Source organism: Vipera ursinii (assembly GCF_947247035.1).
Source record: "Vipera ursinii genome assembly, chromosome: 1".
In the NCBI taxonomy this organism is placed as follows: domain Eukaryota; kingdom Metazoa; phylum Chordata; class Lepidosauria; order Squamata; family Viperidae; genus Vipera; species Vipera ursinii.
Window position 1 is genome coordinate 334,333,835 of NC_139512.1, and position 23,541 is coordinate 334,357,375.

The 23,541-nt window shown below is 41.4% G+C and overlaps 1 protein-coding gene across 1 annotated transcript in view; it reads left to right on the top strand.

The window, feature by feature from the left end:
- The first annotated feature begins 454 nt into the window (after positions 1–454).
- Positions 455–23,541, top strand: part of SELENOI (selenoprotein I) — a 48,718-nt gene continuing 25,631 nt past the window's right edge. The window contains exons 1-2 of the mRNA XM_083360750.1: positions 455–701; positions 20,868–20,936. Coding sequence (XP_083216876.1) covers positions 630–701; positions 20,868–20,936 — 141 coding nt within the window. The 5' untranslated portion in view covers positions 455–629. The remainder of the gene's footprint in view (positions 702–20,867; positions 20,937–23,541) is intronic.

Sequence of the window (23,541 nt, forward strand, 5' to 3'; positions counted from 1 at the left end):
GCATACAGTAGCGTTTGGTAGACCACCTGGATGTTCTACGCAGAGCAAATGGGAAAGAGGCTATCAGGAACTGAATGAAAAATGGTGGCGGGGTAGAAAAAAAGCAGGAATATATTCAATTGCAGTGAATTCGAGGAATAAAGACAACACTTGGAAGGTCCCTTCTAGAGCTATGATTCTATGATATATAACCGCCCACTAAATAATTTTCAAATTCCATCGGTACACTGAAAGCAAGCTGTTTTTCAAGAAGCAGAGCAGGAGAGAAGGGGAACGACCTCTGAATCACAAAGGAAGAGCCGGAACCAATCCCAGGGACTCAGCTTCATCCAAGATGGCGGCGCGCCGAAAGGGAAGAGAGAGGGGGAGGGGAAAGAGGCGTTCGGTGACATCACGGATGGGCTGATCTGGAGCTGCCCCGCGGGAGGAGGAGCAGTGAAGTACGGACACCGGCGAGGGGTTGGAGCGGGGAGGAGGGGTTTCCTCCTCTTCCGCTGTTATTCTCGAAGCCGGGCGGGACGAGCGTACAGTGTCTATATGCGGGCGGTGCTCCTGCTCCCTGTAATAGCCTCGCCTGGGAAAGGTAGGCGATACGGACTGGGCCCTTTTCTGCATAGCGGATCCGTCTGATGTCGCTGCTAACCATGGCCGGTTACGAGTACGTGAACGCCGAGCAACTCGCCGGCTTCGATAAGTACAAGGTGAGACGATGGGCTTCCGCAGGCTTTTCCGAAGGAGGGAAAGAGCTGCTGGGTTGCGGGGAAGGAGATGCCCTGGGCTGCTGGAGGGCGACGGGAGGTATCCCTCGGGGAAGACACGCGGTGCTTGGATAGCTCGGCGGCGGCGCAGCTTCTTTAACCTGCAGGAAGCAGTCGTTCCCCGTCAGTGCTTCTCTTTCCTCCACTCGCTGGATGAATTAGCCTGCAGTTCCCATTGCCGCTAAGCCGAATGGTGAGATGAGTGAGGCTGATGGGAACTGTAGTCCACCGTGGACGAAGGCCCGCTACTTGGAATAAAGGAGGCCTATTTCTGGTTGAAAATTTGGGGTTATGGCACAGACGGTGTTTGGAATGTCTCCATCTGCCCACCTCGTGGATCATTGCAGAGCCGTGACTCAGAGTTAGTAAAGGTTCCTCTGTGACATCCATTTATTATTATTTTATGGTTGTCAAGAAGATGCTTTTGAAGAGGTGCTTTCACTATATGGCCATGTAATATATTCCTTTACTGTCTTTTGAAAATGGAATATGTGCATGACAAAGAATTTATAATTTTGACTCTATGATATCCTTGAATTATAAGCTGAGTCTTCTTCCTAGGATATAGTGACAAAAAGAGAGTTAGGATCCAGTAGCTGTCAAGTAATATCTGCTTGTTCCAACTTCCCAAGATAAACTATGACAGTGGGAATAGTTTAACTCTACTGGTAACTTTGCTGATTTCTTTTTAGGCATGGCATATAGAGTTTAGTCACAAAGCTGTCTTTTCAGTAGGTTCTCTTTGATTACTGCCACATAGAAACAGAAAACTGATGGCAGAAAAAGATCTAGTGGTCCATTTAGTCTCCCCTTTGAGTTTGTTTTTTGTTTTTTAATTTATTCATTTATTTTAATTATTTTTATATTGTATATTTAATTTTTGTTGAATGATGGATATTGCTTATCATGTTTGAGACTTTTAGTATTGCCCTCACTTCTGCGATTTTTATGCCTTCTTTAGCCACAAAAAACAGGTATTTGACTCTTAGCATGTGTATCCTTTCTTTATACAAACCAATCAGGCTGCACAGCAAAGTTGAGGTGTTTCAAATACTGCCAGTTAACAAAGTTGGGTGTAAAATGTTGGATTAGCAGTGGGAAGATCCAGATTCAAGCCCATGCTCAATCATGGAAAGTCATTAAATGATTTGGCCAATTGTTTTCTCAGGCCAACTATCTCACAGTACTTGTTGGGATAAAAGGAAATAGTTTTCCCCCTCCCCAAGCTCTGGCAGATGAGAAATATAAATTTTATAAATGAAATAGATGCAAAGAAATTCCCATGGGTGAGTGACCTGAACTGAGCAATGCGCATTGTAAGAGTAAGAAAATCGTCTGAATATTTAATTGCTCTTAATAGTGAAATGAATGAATGTCACAAAAACACCTTTTCATCTGCCTGCATGTAGATTTTTCTGACTCTTTCATTACTTCTTTCTTAAAAGCATAGGATAATTGGTTTCAGCCATTATAATGAGTACAAGGAAATTGTATACAACAATTATCCCCTTTGTTTCTTTGCAGAGGACTCTGGCTGTACTTTTTCTTTGTGTGTATGGATAAAGAGTTGACTTCTTTTTAGTTTTGCAGATTTTGAGGTTTCCTCAACATATAGAATCCTTTCTTTTCCTTCTCTGTAAAGGAACTTCTGGCTACAAAATTAACAGCCACCTTCCTCAAGTTGCATTGAAGGGAAAGATTTGGGAAATTGCTGCTACTTATGTTTTATCATCATTTTGTAAATTGCTGACTTTTCTACTTAGACAGCCCTCTTAATTAAAAGGTAAAGGTTCCCCCACACGTGTGCTAGTCGTTTCCAACTCTAGGGGCCAGTGCTCATCTCCGTTTCAAAGCCAAATATAAATGGGATTAAAATAAAATAAATAAATAAAAAGCTAGCGCTTGTCCAAGGACGTCTCCATGATCATGTGGCCGGCATGACTAGACGCCAAAGATGCACGGAACGCTGTTACCTTCCCACTGTAGTTCTACCTTCCCACTGTTTTTCTACTTGCATTTTTACGTGCTTTCGAACTGCTAGGTTGGCAGAAGCTGGGACGAGTAACAGGCGCTCACTCTGTTATGCGGCACTCGGGATTCGACCCGCCAAACTGCCGACCTTCTGATCGACAAGCTCAGCATCCTAACCCACTGAGCCACTGCGTCCCTTAGCCCTCTTAATTACTAGTTGTTTAATAACCATTGAAGTTATGACGGCATCAGAAACATTGCTTACAGTTTAGCTTCAAAGTTACAACTACTTCACAGAAACACCCCAACACCCCATGATCATGTGATTTGGGTCACTTGACAGCTGGCTTCCATTTATGACTGACTGCAGCATCCTGTAGTCACATGACCACAATTGGTGACTTTTTCAGGTTTCTAGCAAAAAAGTCCATTCAATACAATGGATGTGCTTAACAACATGTGATTCATTTAATGATTATATGATTCATTTAATGACCATGATGGCTCATTTTATGACCATCCTAAAAATGGTAGTGAAATCAAGTCATGTCATGTGGTGACTCATTTAATGATCACAGTGACATCTGATGGAAATTATATGTTCTTTTGTGATCATTAAAAAAGGATTACTTGTAGTGTACTGCTCCCTAAAATTCCAGTAGAATATCAGATCTTCCCATTTTAATCTTGGCCTTAATGCTGAAGGAGTATGCAGAACAACCCTTTTGTATTAGAATTCTTCTCTTTGGACCATATGTACCCTTTTCTTTATCTTGAATTAGGCATCTTGCTGCATGTTAAGTTCAGTGACCTTGTATATACATTGCATTAAACTCATTTGTTTAACCTAGGTTTATTAAATAAGCCTTATTGTCAGGGCCAGCACAGCATGATAATTATAAACTATAATTTAATAACAGTGTCTGAGTTCACATTCAGAATAGATTGCTAAAACCAGCTAAATGCATGAATTAGCACAATGCATGAATCCAGCCAGTAGCTCCGCATTTCCTTTCTCTAATAAAAGTTGATCCGCTAAGACCTGTCTCAGCAGGTGGCAGCATTTTTCTGACTATCTGAATTGGGAAGCTAAGTGGAGTCAGGTTTGATTAGTACTTGTGTGGGAGACCTTGTGGAAATATTGGGGGTATAAACTATATTGAGAAATGTTAAAGATATCCTAGAAGATTGATTATGTACCATCTAATCAGTGTCTACACTCAGCAGCCACATAGATTTTCTCCATGACAATTCTAGAAGAAGCCAGTGGCAATCCCATCTCTAAAGTGCTTGTAAAAAAAATATGGGTTTGTTCTTGAAGTCACCAATAGTTGAACTTGACTTGGAAGAAGATATTAATTCTTCTGCTGAATCTTCCTTTGTGGAATTGCCAAGAGATAGTTATGTTCCAAACACATGATTGCATATGTTGCACAGTTATCATTTTGCAGAAAGCTGTAGATTTGTGATATCAATTTCTTAGCTTAATGAGGGATGTGAATTATTTGAATTATTCATGAGCATGAGGGAATAACGCTCAGGAAAACATCTGAGAAAATTTTCTTTGCCTAATAGGTGGAGCTATGCTTGCAAAAATGGCGCAAGTGGTTTATTCAGAATCAGATTCAAAATTCTCTCTTGGCTCTGGGAATGCTGAGGCTGCAAATCAGTTAAGTTCCCCTTTTTTCAAGGTGAAACCTGTGAGCTTTTAGTTCTGATTTTCAGGAAGTTAGTCCTGACAAATTCAATTTCATAATGCTGTTACATAAAAAAAAAGTTAAGACTTTCTTGGAGCCTCTACTTGGGATACAACACTTGTTTTGGACATATAGTTCTGTTATTTGAGAGAAGCTTGTTGTAATGGTTGTCTTAACTGCTGCATCATTTTGAAGGGTTTTTTTATATTTTTATTTTGTTTTGTTTTTCTGTGCTTGCTTGCTTTTCATCTGTTTCCCCAGGACTGTTTTTTTTATTTATTTATTTTAATTCCATTTATATCCCGCCCTTCTCCGAAGACTCAGGGCGGCTCACAAGCCGCCCTGAGTCTTCTAGTTTTCTACTAGTTTTGCCTTTTCCCCTGTTGGACCTTTTTTGAACATACATGTGGCAAATCTTTTCTTTTTCAATGTGTAATTAAATACATAGAACCGTTATAAGATAACATCTTTGTATTCTATTAGTTCAGGGGTGTCAAACTCAATTTCATTGAGGGCCACATCAGCATTGCGGTTGCCCTCGGGGGGCCGGGTGGGTATGGCCAGGATGGACTTGGCTAGAATGTCTAAGGCCTAATGGGTGGGCGTGGCCAGCTCTACATTGTTCTCATCAAGGTTGCCTATGGGGGGCCTGGGCAGGAGTGGGACAGATCTGAGCGTCTCTGGCAGAAGGAGGGTCTCTGGGCCAGGGCCAAGGCAGTGGGGGCCGTTCCCTCACTGTTTCCAGGATGGCTTCACAGGCCACATGAAACCACTTCGCGGGCCGCATCTGGGCCCCGGGCCTTGTGTTTGACATGTCTGTATTAGTTTGTAAAACATTATAATTGATTATTGGAAAGAGTGGAGCTGCATGCAAGATTTCAAGAAAAACTTTCTTAAAGATTTAATACTTCAAGGAGAAATTCTAACACCCAAATTTTTAGGGCAGGGACCTGCAACCTCTGGGCCATAGCCCACTTGTGAGCTGTTTGCCAGCAGGCTACAGAAATGGCTTCTCCCCACTCATGGTTCCCCATAGTTGAGTGAACTTAAAAAGACTAAGAGATGCATAGACCACCCCTGGCAAAAGATGAGGAACAAAGACTACTGAACACAAGCTGGAGACACTATTAGAGTCTATGGCAATAAGAGCAGTGAAACCTAACTATTTGTATGCCCTTATTGCATCTGTGGTTCTGCGGACAATTGCCCAGTAGCCCTATTTCAGGGGATCTGGTCCCTCCTTAGGGTTTAGGGTTGCTATGAGGAATATCCTGCACACCTAGAAGACAATCCAGACCAGCAGGTTGGGCATGGTGCAGGGTATGTCAACCAAAGAATGTCGGATGGTACTGGGACCAGAAAATTTATTTTCTCTACTGCAGCTCCTGCTCTTTTGAACATCCTTCCTTTGGAGATTAGAATGGCCCTTTTAAAAACTTTAAAAACCTGGCTATGTGCCAGAGGACCTGTTTCTTGGTTTTACTCGCAATTATGGAATTTTTCTCAGCTGCTCTGTGTGTGTGTGTGTGTGTGTGTGTGTGTGTGTACACATACACACATACACATGTGTACATACATACACATATACATATGTACTATTTTTATTGATTTTGATAAAATGTAAAGCATCTCTACGTAGTTTAACAAGTTGTGGAATTCAAGTGGAAAAAGTGGGAGGTGGGGGAGAGGAGAGGATTGTTTCTGGTTTCTTTCACTGAATAAGCCAGAGGGCCTGATTTGCTGAACAAACATTGGACAATGTGCTTAGCTATTGAATAAGCATTATTGTAATCTTCCACACAAGTATACTAATGGCTTACCATGATGCATACCTGCAGTCGAAAAACCCGCTGAAATATGTTTGAAACTTCTTTAATTTTAAATGTTAAATATAAAGAATTTAATCATACCAACTTAAATATGTTTTGCTATTTAGTTGGATTTGTTTCCTTATTTTTATGTTTTGTGAAATAGACAAAGAAACAAAAGTACAGTATATGAGCTGTGTGTTATAGTAAATAGAAATGAGAAGACTTAAAAGTGGAGCAAAAATAGGTTGTCAACAAGAGAGGCATCCCTTTCCAGTTTTACTGAATTTGGAAGAAAGCCTATGCATATTTTATAGTCTTGGATTTCAACAAAGATGCCATGTTTTTGTTTTAATCATAAAAATAGTAATATGAGGGTTTAGATATACTAATCTATTGTATGTTGCAAAATTGGGATCTACATGATAAAACTGAACAGATGATTGAGCAAATTGTGAAATTGCTAATATATCCAGTGAGTCCTGAAAAGGGTATCTCTCAGATGCGAAAAAACCATGGTCAAATTTTTGAATCGTCTACAATATGTCATAAAGACAAGTGCCACACATACTGTATATTCACTTTTCTCAAGAACCAGCGAGAAGGGCTTTATCTGAATCATTCTCCAGGAGTGTGTTTCCAGGAGTGGCAATAACACTGCCTGTAGTATCTCATACCACATTTAAACAAACAAAAAACAGTTACAGCAATCTCTCTCTAAAAATTACTGTTCCCCCCCCCCCCAGGACTAATCAATTCATGATTTCTGTGCTTATTAAAGTAGATTCTTGAAATTAGCTAAAGGTTTGAAAATCTTTGAATGACTTTCTACCCACTTCCAGGAATAATTGAAAACTCCTAGAAAGATTGGATGAGTTCATTCAGGAGGCAAAACAGGTATCCTGCCAAAACTGAATCCTTTGGCACACACAAGTTATGCATACCATACTTGTACCTTCTAACAATCTTCTTACTTCCCTGTAACTTCCTTATTCTGCGTACTCTGTCTGTATACTCACATATATTCAAATTTTTAAGTTATGACTTTATAATTGATTGAATGAACAGTAGTCAAATATATATATATATATATTGTCATTAAATGGTTAAAATTTAAACAGTGGTGTTCATTGCCTTTAAGTCATTCTTGTGGTGGAGTATAGTCTGGATTCCCAAAAGGGAGGGGCTACATTCCAGAGGAGCAAATCAATAACATTTCAATAGTTTGGTTGGGAGGAAGAAGGTCAAGACAGCTCCTCCCTAGCAGTTCTCAGAGTGAATCTTTAATCATGCAAATAGTTCACTTTAGTTGGCAAGCTTTCTATCCATAGGTGAGGAACAATACAGATAGTCCTTGATTTATGACCGCAATTGAATACCAAATTTCTGTTGCTAAGAGAGACAGTTAAGTGAGTTTTGACCCATTTTATATACTTTCTTGCCACAGTTGTTAAGTGAATCACTGTAGTTGCTAACATGGTTATTAAGTGAATCTGGCTTCCCTATTGACTGCTTGTCAGAAGGTCACAAAAGGTGACCTGCAACCATCCTAAAAATAAACCTGTTGCCAAGCATCTGAATTTTGATCACATAACCATGTGGTAAGCGTGAAAAACTTTTTCACTGGCGTTGTAACTTTGGTCACTAAACAAATGGTTGTAAGTCAAGGACTACCTGTAAAGGAAACTGCTTTGAGGTAACTTACTATGTCTTTCTCAGGATTTGGAGCCTGATATTCTTGAGTTCTCTCCTAATCTTGCAGTAAACTCTTAAGTTGAACTATTAGGTCATCTCCTTCAGTGGCTTCTGTACCAGCAGTGTGGAATTCAAACAGGAGTCTTTTGTAGCCTTACAATGCTAAGGAATGAAGTTGAGCCCTTTCTTTAAGCTGATTTCCTTTGCAGCCTGAACCAGGCAAATAGCTAAAATCCGCTTTGGAGTTATGTTTTTGCCAAATATGTGAAGTTTAAAAATAAATACTGTAAAATGTATGTCAGGAGGATGTTAAGAAAATTAATGTACAGAATCAAAGCAGTTGAAACAAGGAAGTCAATCATCCAACCAAACATAGAACAATCAACACTGTATCTTCAGTCTAGGACTAGGTGTAGGAAGTTGGCATTTACTATACATATTTCAGTTGGATAAAGTGATAGGTTATAGGTAAGTTCTTTGTAGCAATATACTGTATAATCAAAATAACATTGTGCTTGTGACGTATTAGTATGTCCAAGGTAAGGTGTTATTCACCTCTTTTTCTGCTGTGAATTGGATGTCCGGGTAGATGGCATTCAGCTTTTCCATAAAGAGTTTTGTCACGCCGCTTGATGACCACAAATATGTCATCCACATACCCGGCCCAGAATTTGGGCTTGTAATCCTTTCATCGCTGTGAGTTCTAGGTTCTGCAGCACCGCCTCTGTAATTATTCCTGAGATAGGAGATCCCATCATTGTGCCCTTGATCTGTTCGTATTTAGAGCCGCTGAAGGTGAAGTATGTTTTTAGGCAGAAATTAAGGAGCTGAGTCTTGGGGACTCAGTGAACCAGATGTTTGTGGTTTCTTGTCCTGCAGCAGCACAGTCATGACCAATCTGGCTAGTTCCTGGGGAATAGATACATATAGATACAGAGAGAGAGGGAGAGGAGTATATGCAAATTTGTTGTAGTCGGTAAGGCGTGAAGCTAGAAATGGGGAGACCATGAATTTTAGACCTACCTTAAGCACAAAGCCAGCTGTGTGACTTTGGGCCAGTCACTTTGGGCCAGTCACTTCCTCTCAGCCCTAGGCAAAGGCAAGCCACTTCTAAAAAAGGCTTGCTAAGAAAACTGCGATCACCAGGAGTCAAATTGCACAGGATATTAGAAAATGCCTATAATCTCCATGGAAAATTAATCTATATGATTATTAAAATTATTATGCATAATAAATGTTGATTATTGGGGAAATAACACTTCTTTGGATTTATCATATCTTGACTCATATCTATATCTAAGTAATTTGTTCCCTATTAAAGGAGATGACACTGCATTTCAAAGAATTGGGTTTCTATACTGCTCCTCTGGACTGGAATTGCAAAACTTGCTGCTGTAGAGATTTAAAAACAGAACCAGCATTTTGAAATAGGGCATATATTAATTAAAGATTACACTAGTGGCTTATTTGTCTCTTGAGAAACCTATATGTGGGCCAAGAAGCAACAGTGAGAACTGGACACAGAACCACTGATTGGTTCAAAATTGGGAAATGAGTCCGGCAAGGCTGTATACTGTTGCCCTGCCTATTTAACTTATATGCAGAGCACATCATGAGAAAGGCAGGGCTAGATAAATCAAAAGTTGGATTTAAGATTGCTGGAAGAAATATCAACAACCTAAGATATGCAGATGATACCACTCTAATGGCAGAAAGTGAAGAAGAACTAAAGAGCCTCTTTTTGCGGGTGAAGAAGGAGAGTGCAAAACTTGGATTGAAACTTAACATTAGGAAAACCAAGATCATGGCATCCGGCCCTCTCAATTCTTGGCAAATAGATGGAGAAGAAATGGAGGTAGTGACAGATTTTATTTTCCTGGGCTCCAAGATCACTGCAGATGGGGACTGTAGCCAAGAAATTAAAAGACGCTTGCTCCTGGGGAGGAAAGCCATGGCAAATTTAGACAGCACACTAAAAAGCAGAGATATCACCCTGTCAACAAAAGTGCATATAGTAGTCAAGGCTATGGTCTTCCCAGTTGCAATGTATGGCAGTGAAAGCTGGACCATAAAAAAAGCTGAGCGCCAAAGAATTGAGGCCTTTGAACTGTGGTGCTGGAGAAGACTCCTGCGTGTCCCTTGGACTGCAAGGAGATCAAACCGGTCAGTCCTAGAGGAGATCAACCCTGACTGCTCTTTAGAAGGCCAGATCCTGAAGCTAAAACTCAAATACTTTGGCCACCTAATGAGGAGGAAGGACTCACTGGAGAAGAGCCTAATGCTGGGAAAGATTGAGGGCAAGAGAAGAATGGGACAACAGAGAATGAGGTGGCTGGATGGAGTCACTGAAGCAGGAGGCGTGAGCTTAAATGGACTCCAGAAGATGGTAGAGGAGAGGAAGGCCTGGAGGAACGTTGTCCATAGGGTCGTGATGGGTCGTACACGACTTCGCAGCTAACAACAAGTAGCTTTATTGTAAATTACCTCCTGCTAAGTGAATCTTGAACTGTCTTCTCCCTTGTTGGAACAGGACTTGGAGGTTATTATTCACTAGTCCAGACATGTCAAACACAAGGCCCGGGGCCCAGATGCGGCCCGCAAAGTGGTTTCATGTGGCCCGTGAAGCCATCTTGGAAACAGTGAGGGAACGGCCCCCACTGCCTTGGCCCTGGCCCAGAGACCCTCCTTCTCCTAGCGACCCTCAGATCTGTCCCACTCCTGCCCAGGCCCTCATAGGCACCCTTGATGCGAATGATGTAGAGCTGGCCATGCTCACCCAGTAGGCCACGCCCACCCTGGCCATACCCACCCGGCCCCCTGAGGGCAACCGCAGTGCTGATGTGGCCCTCAATGACATTGAGTTTGACACCCGTGACTAGTCTGAATGGATAAGCAGTGTTTGGTCAATTTGCCTGACATGTTTCTTGCTAATAATTTTTTCTGTGTAATTAATATGTCTGCCTCAACAGATATACTCCCAAGATATATTCACTATGCTTGCATTCCCATTTATAATATTTACAACAGTGTGATGTAAGTCACTGTCAACATTAGAGATGAAAAAAGTTGAATTGCCCAAGGGAATTTTAGAAGAGGCAAGTTTGAGTAAGGGGTTTCCCAACTTATACATTACCTAAAGTGCTTATTAAGCTGCTTTTCTTTCTTTTCTTAATTTATTAATACTACAGAGATAAAGCAACTTGTTAAACAGGAAACTGTAAAGCAAACAACTGTCAACATATATTATAAAAGAAATATTTAAACTAATTTTCAAGATGACTTCACAAATCAGAACAGTGCTACTTTTAAGATTTTGAATTCATCCAACTTTAGTTTGCTGACCTTGGGAAAAAACTAAATGGTTTGTATCTGCTTACTACTTGGAAGGAAAACCACCAGGGAATCCTAAAGTTTAAGTTAGACCACTGATGGCAAACCTTTTAGAGACTGAGTGCCCAAACTGCAACCCAAAACCCACTTATGTATCGTTGGGTGCCAAATGGGCATGGCCCATTGGGTGGGTGTGGCCCATTGGGTGGGCGTGGCTGTGGTGGTAACGGCAGACTGGGTGGGACTAAAAAGTTCAATCAGTTCCAACTTTGCAAGATTTTTTTCCCGCAAGAAGTTGAAATTGATTGATTGATTGAACCTTTTTTTTTTTTGCACATGGCAGCGGAGGCCTAAAATGAAAAGGTTTTATAAAACCCAGCTGAAGGCCTGGTCTCTGCGTGCCACCTGTGGCACCCGTGTCACAGGTTTGCCACCACAGAGTTAGACTATGCAGTCAAAAAAACATCCTTGTCCAAGGCCCTGGCAGACCACTTCTCTTTTGTTACTAAGAAAACCACATAAAGACCTAGGCATGAGAGAATCTTCATCTTTACACTCCTGAAATTGAAATAAATAAATTCTTTTATATACATATACATACACACACACACACACACACACGTTAAGTGTTTGTTAAGTATTTTGAATACCTTGCTAGGCCCCAAACATAGGGCAAATCTTATTTCCTGTTTCAGCCTAATCCAAGGCCATCCGCAGGCTGTAGTCACAACAGTGACAGCTCATATTTGTGTAAATTTTTTGGATTGCTAACAATTTTTTGGATTGCTCCCTCCCTTTAATTCTTTGTTAGCAATCCAAAAAATTTACACACATATACATATACATATACATATACATATACATATACATATACATATATATATACATATACATATACATATACATTCATTGTTAAGCAAGGCTGTTATGTTTATGACCTTTTGCTACATTTGTTAAGTGAATCATGCAAATATTAAGTGAGTCAGTTTCACCCATTGACTTTGTTGGAAACCAGCTGGGAATGTCGCAAATCAAATAGCAATAGTACTTAGACTTACTGTATGTACCACTTTACAGCCCTCTCTAAGTGGTTCACAGAGTCAGCATATTGCCCCCAACAATCTGGATCCTCATTTTACCGACCTTGGAAGGACGGAAGACTGAATCAACCTTGAGCCAGTCAGAACCAAACAGCTGGCAGTCAGCCTAATTAGCCTGCAATACTGCATTCTAACCACTGCGTCTTAATGACTGTGGGGTGTTGCAACTACCATAAATACATGCCAATTGCCAGGTGCCAGAATTTTGATCAAATGACCAAGGGGATGCTGTAAGTGTAAGGGAGTTACCATTAAATAAATGGTTGCAATTCAATATATGTAATATACAATCATCTTGAAAAAAATGCTGCTATTGGATATGATCTAAAGAGTTTTTTATTATTGGAGCCATAACAACGGTGTCAAAAATATATTCATATAAAGATAATTTATTAGGCACATCATCTGATTTTTTTTGGCTTGGTGACCTTTGAGATAGCTTTAATAATGATATCCAATTTAAATATAAATAAATAAATAAATCTTTATTGTCAAAGTACAACATGTGTACATTGAGATTAGCTGAGCCTCCCCTCGTGCTCTCTCCCCCCAACACACAGTGATAACAAACCCTCCATCCCACCACACTATGTGAACCAACTACACCACACACTGGCCTCCCAAGTCAATTCTGCATAAGATTATGTCCCGTTTAAAAGCCTAACAGCCCATGGATAAAAGCTATTTTTCAGCCTGTTGCTACGGCTGGCTATATTCCTATATCTCCTACCAGATGGTAGGAGAGTAAAGAGATACCGTCCAGGGTGTCAGTCATCTCTGAGAATCTTCCTCACTCTTCCAAGGCAACGAGCCCTGGCGATGTCATCCAGTGGTGTCAGGGAACAGCCCACAATGTCTTGTGCTGTGCTCACTACCCTCTGTAATACTTTCCTATCCGCGGCTGTCAGACCAGCATACCAAACCACAATACCATACAAGAGGACGCTCTCTATAGTAGACCGGTAAAAGAGGGTCATTAGCTGTTGTTCTACCCTGTTCTTCCGCAAGACCCTAAGAAAGGATTTTATGGTCATTTAATTATATTTGTGCTCTGTAAATTTGAAAGCTAATGATCTACCTTAAAGATATTGCTGTAGTTGGCTCAGAGGACTTGGTTCTCAGAATGCATCTTTGAGACATTTTCATCCACTGATGGTCAATCACATCTGGACAAATGCCTCTTATTTAGAGTTTGCCATTTTAAATCTCAAGAGGCTTCAAGTGATGCTAACGGGAAACCCAAGGAAAGCAAGTACTTAAGCTACTCTCCCTGAAAGAAAGGCTGTTTCACAATTTTCCTCTCAAATCTTCATTTTCCTGCCTCTGTTTTTTTTAAATAATGTTAGTTTGATGGATTGATAGCACCAGAGCTGCCCAAAACCTAGATAAATATATCTCTTTTCATATGGGAATTGAACTGTATAAAGATCTGCTTGTGAACCCACCAAGTTGTAACATGATTAGTAAATCTTGATTAAGATGTCAGTTTAACCCAAGGCATAAATCTGTCCGATTTTTTGTGTGCCATAGGTCCATAGTGTTTGTAACACAGAACTGGTGTATTGTTCAGTAACAGATAAACATAAGCCCCATTCTCTGCTGTCAGTCTTACCAGATAGATCAGACAGAAAAAAGACCAGATAAGTTACTTTAGTGTAAAATTATAGTAGTAGCACAGCTGTACAGATTTTAAGGTGAACCAGAACATTTGCAGTTGTGCATTTTTAGACATCAAATCTTTTGTGCTATCTATGTTTTTCTGAAAAACCAAGAGTTCTGTGTGCCATATATGTTTGAAATTAAAACCTTGTAGTTAGTACTGAATAGTGCTGATCATTGAACTACAGGAAGAATCCCTTCTGTCTGGTTGGGTTGGTGGCTGTTAATTTTAATTTCCAGAGCAGATTGCAATAATAGTCTTCATTACATATCTCCTTACCTAGCTTGAACATCTGGGTGTGATTACACTTACAGGATTTGATCCGGTGTTTATGATCATATATTCAGCATGACAAAATTCTTTCTGCCTAGCCCAAATAATTAGACTGCTCTCTCTTACATCTAAAAGGAGGAATAAAGAGGTCTAAACAATCTGTTAAATATTCCACACCATTAATTGGAATCACCGTCTCCTGAATGTCTTGGATATTCTGTTTTGAAAGTAATGTGAAGCTGCAATTGAATATGCCAAGTGAATGAGATGGCAATAAGTCTCAAAGGTTTCTGGAAATGATGCTAATGGCATAGCAAAAACTATCCGTTTAAAGCAGGGGTGTCAAACTCAATTTCATTGAGGGCCGCATCAGCATTGCGGTTGCCCTCAGGGGGCCGGGTGGGTATGGCCTGGCTGGGTGTGGCCTACTGGGTGGGCTTGGCTAGAGTGCGTATGGCTTACTGGGTGAGCATGGCCAGCTCTACATCGTTCGCGTCAAGGGGGCCTATGGAGGCCTGGGCAGGAGTGGGACAGATCTGAGGGTCTCTGGCAGAAGGAGGGTCTCTGGGCCAGGGCCAAGGCAGTGGGGGCCGTTCCCTCACTGTTTCCAGGATGGCTTCACGGGCCACATGAAACCATTTTGTGGGCCGGATCTGGCCCCCGGGCCTTGTGTTTGACATGTCTGGTTTAAAGGATGTTATTTTTAGGTGGCCAAAATTATTTTCTGGCTAACAGTATGCATTTCCTGCTTGGCTGTGGATTGCAAAGCAGCAATGTCTGAGAGGCAGAAAAGTGGAATCCCATTCAAAAGAGAGTACTTATTTGTGGTGTTGGAGAGATTGATATTGAATAAATGATGTGTAGTTATGTGAAAGAGCACAATGATTATAACTTTTGTTATTCTCTGATAAGTATTTTTTTTCCAAGCTAGAGCATAAGTACGGTAGCTTGTCAATGCAACATAGGTGGTAGCAATAAGGCTGCTTGGGAGCTAGGGATCAATTACATAAAATAAAATACACCAGACCTGGAGGTTTCCGTTGGGCAAAAATGGGGTTGGACCAGATAGTGTAGTCCTAATAAAACCATTGTTAACGTTCTAAAAATATAATTGAAAATGAAGCTAGTATTTAAACACAGCTATAGAATGTCTTAAGATTGTTATTTTGACAAATCTCAACTTTTTTTCATAGAAGGTGTGGGTTCTTTTTAAGCATTACTATGGAGTAATCCTCAATTTACAGCTGGTCTGATAATGACCGTTCTGTTATACTGGCATTTCTGTTTTTGCTTAATGACTACCATGTTTACTTTGACTACTGCACTTGCTTAATGACTGCTGCAGAAAATTGGGTCAGTCATGTGGATGCCTCAACCTAAGACCGTCGTGACGTATAATGAAAATTCTGGGCTCTATTACAGACATAGCTTTAGGACTACTTATATATATGAAGCATCAGGTTCAGAGAAAATCTCTTGACTGCTTAGAGTTGACACCGGCACGATGGCCTATAATCAGTCAATCAAGAGAACATAAATGACAGTTTGCTATGCTTTATTTCTTACCTGCCTTTCCTTAGTTTGCACAGCCCAGAGGCTTCCTTTAGTGCCTTTTAATGTGAAAGAAATCAATCAACAAAGCACTGGAACTCCCTTGTCATTAGCTCCTATGTAGCAAGGGAAGTGTAATTAGTCACCTCTGGCTTGTCCTTAAGGCAATAATAGAATATACATAGAATGAAGGCTATTGCTAAGCACATTAATTTGTGCTTTAGATTGTAAGCCGCCCTGAGTCTTCGGAGAAGGGTGGGATATAAATGGGATTTAAAAAAATTATGGTGACTCTGTAAACCGCTGAGAGGGCTGTAAAGCACTGTGAAATGGTATATAAGTCTAAGTGCTATTGCTATTGCTATTTTGTTTACCATTGATAGATTAGGACTTTTTCCCTTTTCCAGCTTGGACCAGTCTGTCCTGAAGTTAATTTTTTGCAAGTATTTCATGAAAACCTGGTATACAGTATAGCCATTGGCTCCAAACATTGTAAATTTGTGTTCTCTCTGGTGTATATCAAGTTTGCAAATAAGGATGCAGACATCTGTGGAACTTCATTTTTTTAAAAAAAAATTATATGTCTGATACCTCATTCTCTTTGACATCTGTTATTATATTATCATCTGAAGCTCAGTTTAGGGACCAAACACAATTCTGTTTCAGAAAGCCTGTGAATTTGTAGGATGGCATATCCTAAGGAGCAGCCATCATTTTACAGAGATAATGTATACCAGTTAGTCGAATAGAATAGAGTAGAGTAGAGTAGAGTAGAGTAGAGTAGAGTAGAGTAGAGTAGAGTAGAGTAGAGTAGAATAGAATAGAATAGAATAGAATAGAATAGAATAGAATAGAATAGAATAGAATAGAATAGAATAGAATCTTGGAGGTCTTCTAGTCCAGCTCCCTTGCTCAAGCAGGAGAACCTATACCATCTCAGACAAATGACTGTCCAGTCTCTTCTTAAAAACCTCCAATGATGGAGCGCCCATAGCTTCTGAAGGCAAGCTATTCCACTGGTTAATTGTCCTCACTGTTAGAAACTTCTCCTCAATTCCAGGTTGCTTCTCTCTTTGATTAGTTTCCAACCTTTGTTTCTTGTCCTGCCCTCTGGTGCTTTGGAAAATAATTTGACCCCACCTCTTCTTTGTGGCAACCTCTCAAATACTGGAATACTGCTATCATGCCACTCCTATTTCTTCTTTTCTTTAGACTTGCCAAACCCCAGTCCTGCAGCCGTTCTTCATATGTTTTAGTCTCCAGGCCTTTGATCATCTTAGTTGCTCTTCTCTGAACCTTTTCCAAGGTCTCAATCTTTTTTGTAGTATGGTGACCAAAATTGATTGCAGTATTCCAGGTGTCTCAACAGGGTTTTATAAAGCAGTACTAATACTTTGTGTGATCTTGATTATATGCCTCTGTTTATACAACCCAGGATTGCATTAGCTTTTTTGGTTGATGTTGCACATTGCTGGCTCATAGTTAAGTGATTGTCCACTAGGACTCCAAGGTCCTTCTCAAAGTTTTTGAGCCAGGTCTCACCTAATCTGTACTTATATCTTTGATTTTTCCTGCCTAAATGTAAAACTTTGCTTTTCTCCTCATTAAAACTCATTTTATTGGATAGAACCCATTGTTCCAGTTTGTCAAGATCTTTTTGAATCCTGAGCTTGTCTTCTGGGGTGTTGGCTATTCCTGCCAGTTTAGTGTCATCTGCAAATTTGATGAGCTCTCCTTCTATTCCCTCATCTAAGTCATTGATGAAGATATTGCAGAGTACTGGGCCTAAGGTGGAGCTTTGTGGTACCCCATTGCTTGCTTCTCTCCATTTGGATGTAGTACCATTAAGGACTATTTGTTGAGTACGGTTTGTCAGTCAGCTACAAATCCATCTAGTGGTGATGTTGTCTGTTCCACCTTTTTCTAGCTTACCAAGCAGTAGATTTTGGTCTATTTTGTCGAATGCCTTACTGAATCTAGCTTGTAGGATTTTAAGCATAACTTTACTAGCATGTGAAATGAGTGCAATGGTGGGATAGTTTGAACATTCTTTGATGTTGCCTTTCTTTGGAATTAGAATGTAAACTGACCTTTTCCAATCCTGTGGCCACTGTTGAGTTTTCCGAATTTGCTGGCAAATTGAGTGTAGCACTTTTACTGCATCGTCTTTTAAGATTTTGAATAGCTCAGCTGGAATACTGTCAGCTCCACTAGCTTTGTTGTTGCTCAGATTTCTTAAGGCCTATTTCACTTCACATTCTAGGATGTCTGGCTCGGGATCAGTGACCACCCAGTTGTGGTTATCAGGGACGTTAAGCTTGTTCTTGTATAGTTCTTCTGTGTAGTTTTGCCACCTCTTCTTAATATCTTCTGCCTCTGTTAGGTCCCTGCCATTTTGGTCCTTTATCATGCCCATCTTTGCATGAAATGTTTCCTTCATATCTCCAATTTTCTTGAAGAGATCTCTGGTCTTCCCTATTCTATTATTTTCTTCTATTTTTTGCGCTGTTCATTTAAGAAGGCATTCTTATCTCTTTTAGCTATTCTCTGGAATTCTGCATTCAATTGGGTGTATCTTTCTCTTTCTCCCTTGCCTTTCGCTTCCCTTCTTTCCTCAGCTATTTGCAAAGCTTCCTCCGACAGCCATTTTGCTTTCTTGCATTTCTTTTTCTTTGGGATGGTTTTAGTTGCTACCTCTTGTACAATGTTGCGAACCCCCATCCATAATTCTTCAGGCACTCTGTCTATCAGATCTAATTCCTTAAATCTATTTGTCACCTCTACTCTGTATACAACAGAGGTACGATTTAGTTCATATCTGAGTGGCCTAGTGCTTTCCCCTACTTTCTTCAATTTAAGCCTAAATTTTACAACAAGAAGCTCATGGTCTGAGCCACAGTCAGCTCCTGGTCTTGTTTTTACTGACTGTATAGAGCTTCTCCATCTTTGGCTGCAGAGCACATAGTCAGTCTGATTTCTGTGTTGACCGTCTGGTGATGTCCATGTGTAGAGCCGTCTCTTGGGTTGTTGGGTTGTTGCTTGCTATGACCATCATATTCTCTTGACAAAATTCTATCAGCCTGTCCCCTGCTTCATTTTGTACTCCAAGGCCAAACTTGCCTGTTATTCTGGTTATCTTTTGCATCCTACTTTAGCATTCCAATCCCCCATTATGGTAAGGACATCATTTTTTGGTGTTAATTCTATAAGGTGCTGTAGGGCTTCATAGAACCGGTCAGTTTCATCCTCTTCAGCACCAGTGGTTGGGGCATAGACTTGGGCTACTGTGATATTGAATGGTTTGCCTTGGATTCTCACTGAGATTATTCTGTCATTTTGGGGATTGTATCCCACTATTGCTTTTCCTACTCTTTTATTGACTATGAAGGATACTCCATTTCTTCTGAGGGATTCTTGCCCGCAGTAGTATACCTGATGGTCATCACCCATTCCTGTTCATTTTAGTTTGCTGATTCCTAAGATGTCGATGTTCAGTCTTGTCATCTCTAGTTTGACGACATTCAGCTTGCCTTGATTCATGGGTCTTACATTCCAGGTTCCCATGGAAAATATATCTTTATAGCATTGGACCTTCCTTTCACCACCAGATGCTTCCACAGCTGAGCGTCCTTTTGGCTTTGGCCCAGTCACTTCATTCTTTCTGGTGCTACTAGTACTAGCCCTCTGCTCTTCCCCAGTAGTATATTGGAAGCCTTCCGACCTGAGGGGCTCATCTTCCAGCGTCATATTGTTTTGCCTTTTGGTACTGTCCTTGGGTTTTCATGGCAAAGATACTGGAGTGGGTTGCCATTTCCTTCTCCAGTGGATCACATTTTGTCAGAACTCTCTACTATGACCTGTCCATCTTGGGTGGCCCTGCACGGCATAGCTCATAGCTTCATTGAGTTACACAAATCCCTTCGCCGCGACAAGGCAGTAATCCATAAAGGGGATAATTGGCACTATAGTATATTATTCTTTATTAGGGTGGGGTGGTAAAAGATAGGAATTATTTGCTATTGCTTTCCCTAGCACTGTTTGCAATTGTGTCTTTATTGTGATCATGTGCCATCAACATCTTCCTATACTGCTGCTGCCTGATGTGGGTGCCCACTTGTTTAGTTGGATGACTCCAGTAGGAGAATACACTCTTGGCATAAACTCCCAGACTGCTTCATTCATTCCTTCCAGGAACATACCACCACCCACTATCACTCTGAAGGAATAATGTGTGTATGCATGTGTGTGTTAAGCTCCTTTGTCTACCATCCAGAAACTGCTTTATGTGAACTCACAACCCAAATGTATTGAACTCATAGATAGTCCCTTGAACATAGCCCTCCTTATTTGTCTGGAAGTAATCCTTACTCATCAGAGAGAAAAGCAAAGCAAACAAAATTGTAATTTGGAAGTTTGACTGACAGTTTGGAGTGGTTTTGATGTGAATTAATTATATGGATGCTTAGCCAAATTTAAAATGTTGCTTTAGGACAAGCAGCTACATGAACATTAGCAGGCAGTCACATTTGCTCCATTGAGTTGTGACTAAGAACAATATTCAATTCTGAGAAAGACCAACCTAATTTATGACCTATAATGTGGCCCTTCTCACTATTAATCAATCAGAATAGATTACTGCCAGTACTCTATCTTCCCTGTGATTAATCTTCTAGAATTGACACAACCATCATGTTACTAGAGGTGTTCTATATCCCTCACCCTCAGGTTGTTAAATTAAAAGGTATTTTACAGTTGTGCTCTGAGCAGTAAAATACAGTTATCCAGTTTTATGAAACCTGACCCTGAAAGGTAGTTGTCAGGTGCAAAGAGCATTAGTGAATGCTTCTCCAGAAATGTTTGTAAAGAGAGAATATGTAGAGGCTTCTCACTTCCATAGAACAACCTGTTGCTTGATTCTGAAGAAATGTGAGGTGATGTGAATGCAGATGTTCTACTTGTAAGCTTGCCTGAAGAACTTTCTAAGGCTTTCAGCTGATCCTCTATTCTCTTGGCTTCCTTTACAGTACAGTGCTGTGGACAACAACCCTCTTTCTCTGTATGTCATGCATCCATTTTGGAACACTGTAGTTAAGGTGAGTAAACCTATTGTCCGCCCTGTTTGTGTGTGCTTTCTGTACTACACTTGGGCTTTAACTCTCTTTAAGTAGAAAAAAAATTATGACCCATTTAATATTAATATGACCCCTTTGTCCGAATCCATTTATATTTCATTCCTAACTGAGGTGGGGCGGCCACCAACCCGAATGGAGGCAAGAGGTGGAGAGCTCCTTGCACGTCAGTGAAGAGGAGCGGATCCTAGAGAAAGCTATTGACCTGATGAAAAAAACCCTTAGCTCACTAAGAGAAGAGAAACCTGAATACCACAGCCGCAGCAGCGCCTGGGGCCGCAACTGGAGAGACAGTGGGGGGATCCGGAACCAGCAACACCAGGGTGGTCTGCTGGACCAGGAGCTGCCACCTCAGTAGCACCCACCCCCCACCGAACCACAGACGGGGATCAGGATGGGGGGCAATACCGCCTGCTGCGCAGACACTAATCCATTCAAAGACTACTGCCCGTGGAAGCGAAATTCAGGGGACAGCCACCACACTTGGGGTTTTTCCTAACCCAAGTCCTCAGCTATATGGAAGAATACGGATGGGACATCTCCAGTGATAAAGCCCGCATCCGCATCGTGCAATCTGCCCTGGATGGACCAGCTGCAGACTGGGTGGTGAACCTGCATGACTCCAATGCCCCAGAACTCAACGACTTCAACCAATTCATGTCATCCTTGAGGAGGCGGTTTGAGGACTCTTTGTCTGATCGTAAGGCCCAGGAGAGAATCAAAATGGTGAGGCAGGGCAGACGGCCATTGGCTGAATATACCCAACAACTCTGAGCCATTGCCAGCAAGCTGAACTTGCCGGAAGACATCCTCCTTAGCTATTTCAAAGATGGGCTAAACTACAACCTGTATGACGCTTGCCTGCCTCGAGGAGACCCACACCATCTCAATGACTGGTATGTCCCAGCAGAGGAGGCGGAGATAAACCTACTAAAATGGTACTGCCAGAAAAAACCATGGGGCCGCTGGCTGCCTGAGCAAACACGCGAGCAAGCAAAACCACCGTTCACGGCTAAGAAATCAACAAGCTGTTTCAAATGCGGGAGAGAGGGTCACCACGCTGCAGAATGCCACTCAAAAGCTCCTCAGCGCAAATCAGAGGCATCACCCTCCAGGAGAACAGGGAAGTCCCAAGGCAACACAAAAGAACCTGCCATGAGGGGGACAGAGGCTGTAGAGTCCCCAAACCCTGCCAAGGACTGGGAGGGGATTCCGGCCTACACCGCAGGGGTGGTGGACAGCTCGGAGGGAGAAACATTGGTAAGTGGATCCATTCCACCCATCCTTAAGACAGTGACTATATGCCTGAAGCCGTCAAAGTAAAAGCCCTAATAGACTGGCTGCACCTGCTACCTCATCAGCCCGACGCTGTTGAAAATGAAGGGGGGGGGGTCCCCAGTGAAACCCAGCCAGCCCATGAAGTGGACAATGGAATGTCAAGCAGCATTTGAGAGGCTAAAGAGACTTTTTTGTGCCAAACCTGTCCTGAGACACCCAGATCCCGATAAACCTTTTGTAATACAGGCAGACACTAGTGATGTGGCAGTGGGAGCTGTATTATTACAGTAAAATGATGAGAGGGCATTGCAGCCATGTGCATATACATCCAGGAAACTCACGGAGACAGAACAACGTTGGGCCGTGTGGGAAAAGGAGGCGTACGCTGTGAGGTGGTCATTACATGGCGCCATTTCCTTGAAGGAAATAAAATCCCCTTCCAGGTCTGGAAGACCACAAAAATTTGGAAGCACTAAAAACACCCAGGAAACTCACTCCTAAGCAAGCCCGCTGGTCCCAACATTTTCACCGATTCCATTTCTCAAACATTTACCGGGGGGGGGGGGAGAGAATTGCTTGGCGGATGCAAAATATATTGGACCTTTTCCAATGAAAACAATCATAAACCCAGTAACAGTAGAATTAGAATTACCCAAAAATCATAGGCAGATACACCCAATTTTTCACTGCAGTTTACTAAAAAGAGAACAACAGTCACCCCTATGAACAAAAACCCCACCACCATCGCCTCTTATCATGGTGGAAGGAGAACAACGCTTCAAGGTGAAAGAAATCCTGGATTCTAGGAAACACCATGAAGCAATTCAATATCTAGTAGCTTGGAAACACCACCCCTCCTCAGAAAATGAGCGGGGTCAATAAACATCACATTAGAGCACCTAAGTCGCTTAAGAAGTTTCATACAGAATATCCTAACAAACTGGGCTAACCTTTATATTTTGTTCCTCTACAGGTGGACCTCTCTTTTTTTTAAGAGGAGGGCAGATTGTCAGAATTCATTTATATTTCATTTCTAACTCCCTATCTGTGCAAACCTAAATCTCACCCCCTTACTGGAATCTGCCATTCCCAAGGAGGGGAAGAGAAGACAGGATGTTAATTGGCCATCTCTGTCCCTTAGATGCGAGGTTTGTTTATTCAGCCTGCCTGGAGGCCATCACAAAAGACCAGGGAAGAAAACCTTTGAACTAAGAAGAACAAAGAAAGAGGGAGGGGGGGAATTCTGGTTTGTATCTCCAACTGGAATGTGAAGGGGAGGAAGTAATAATGT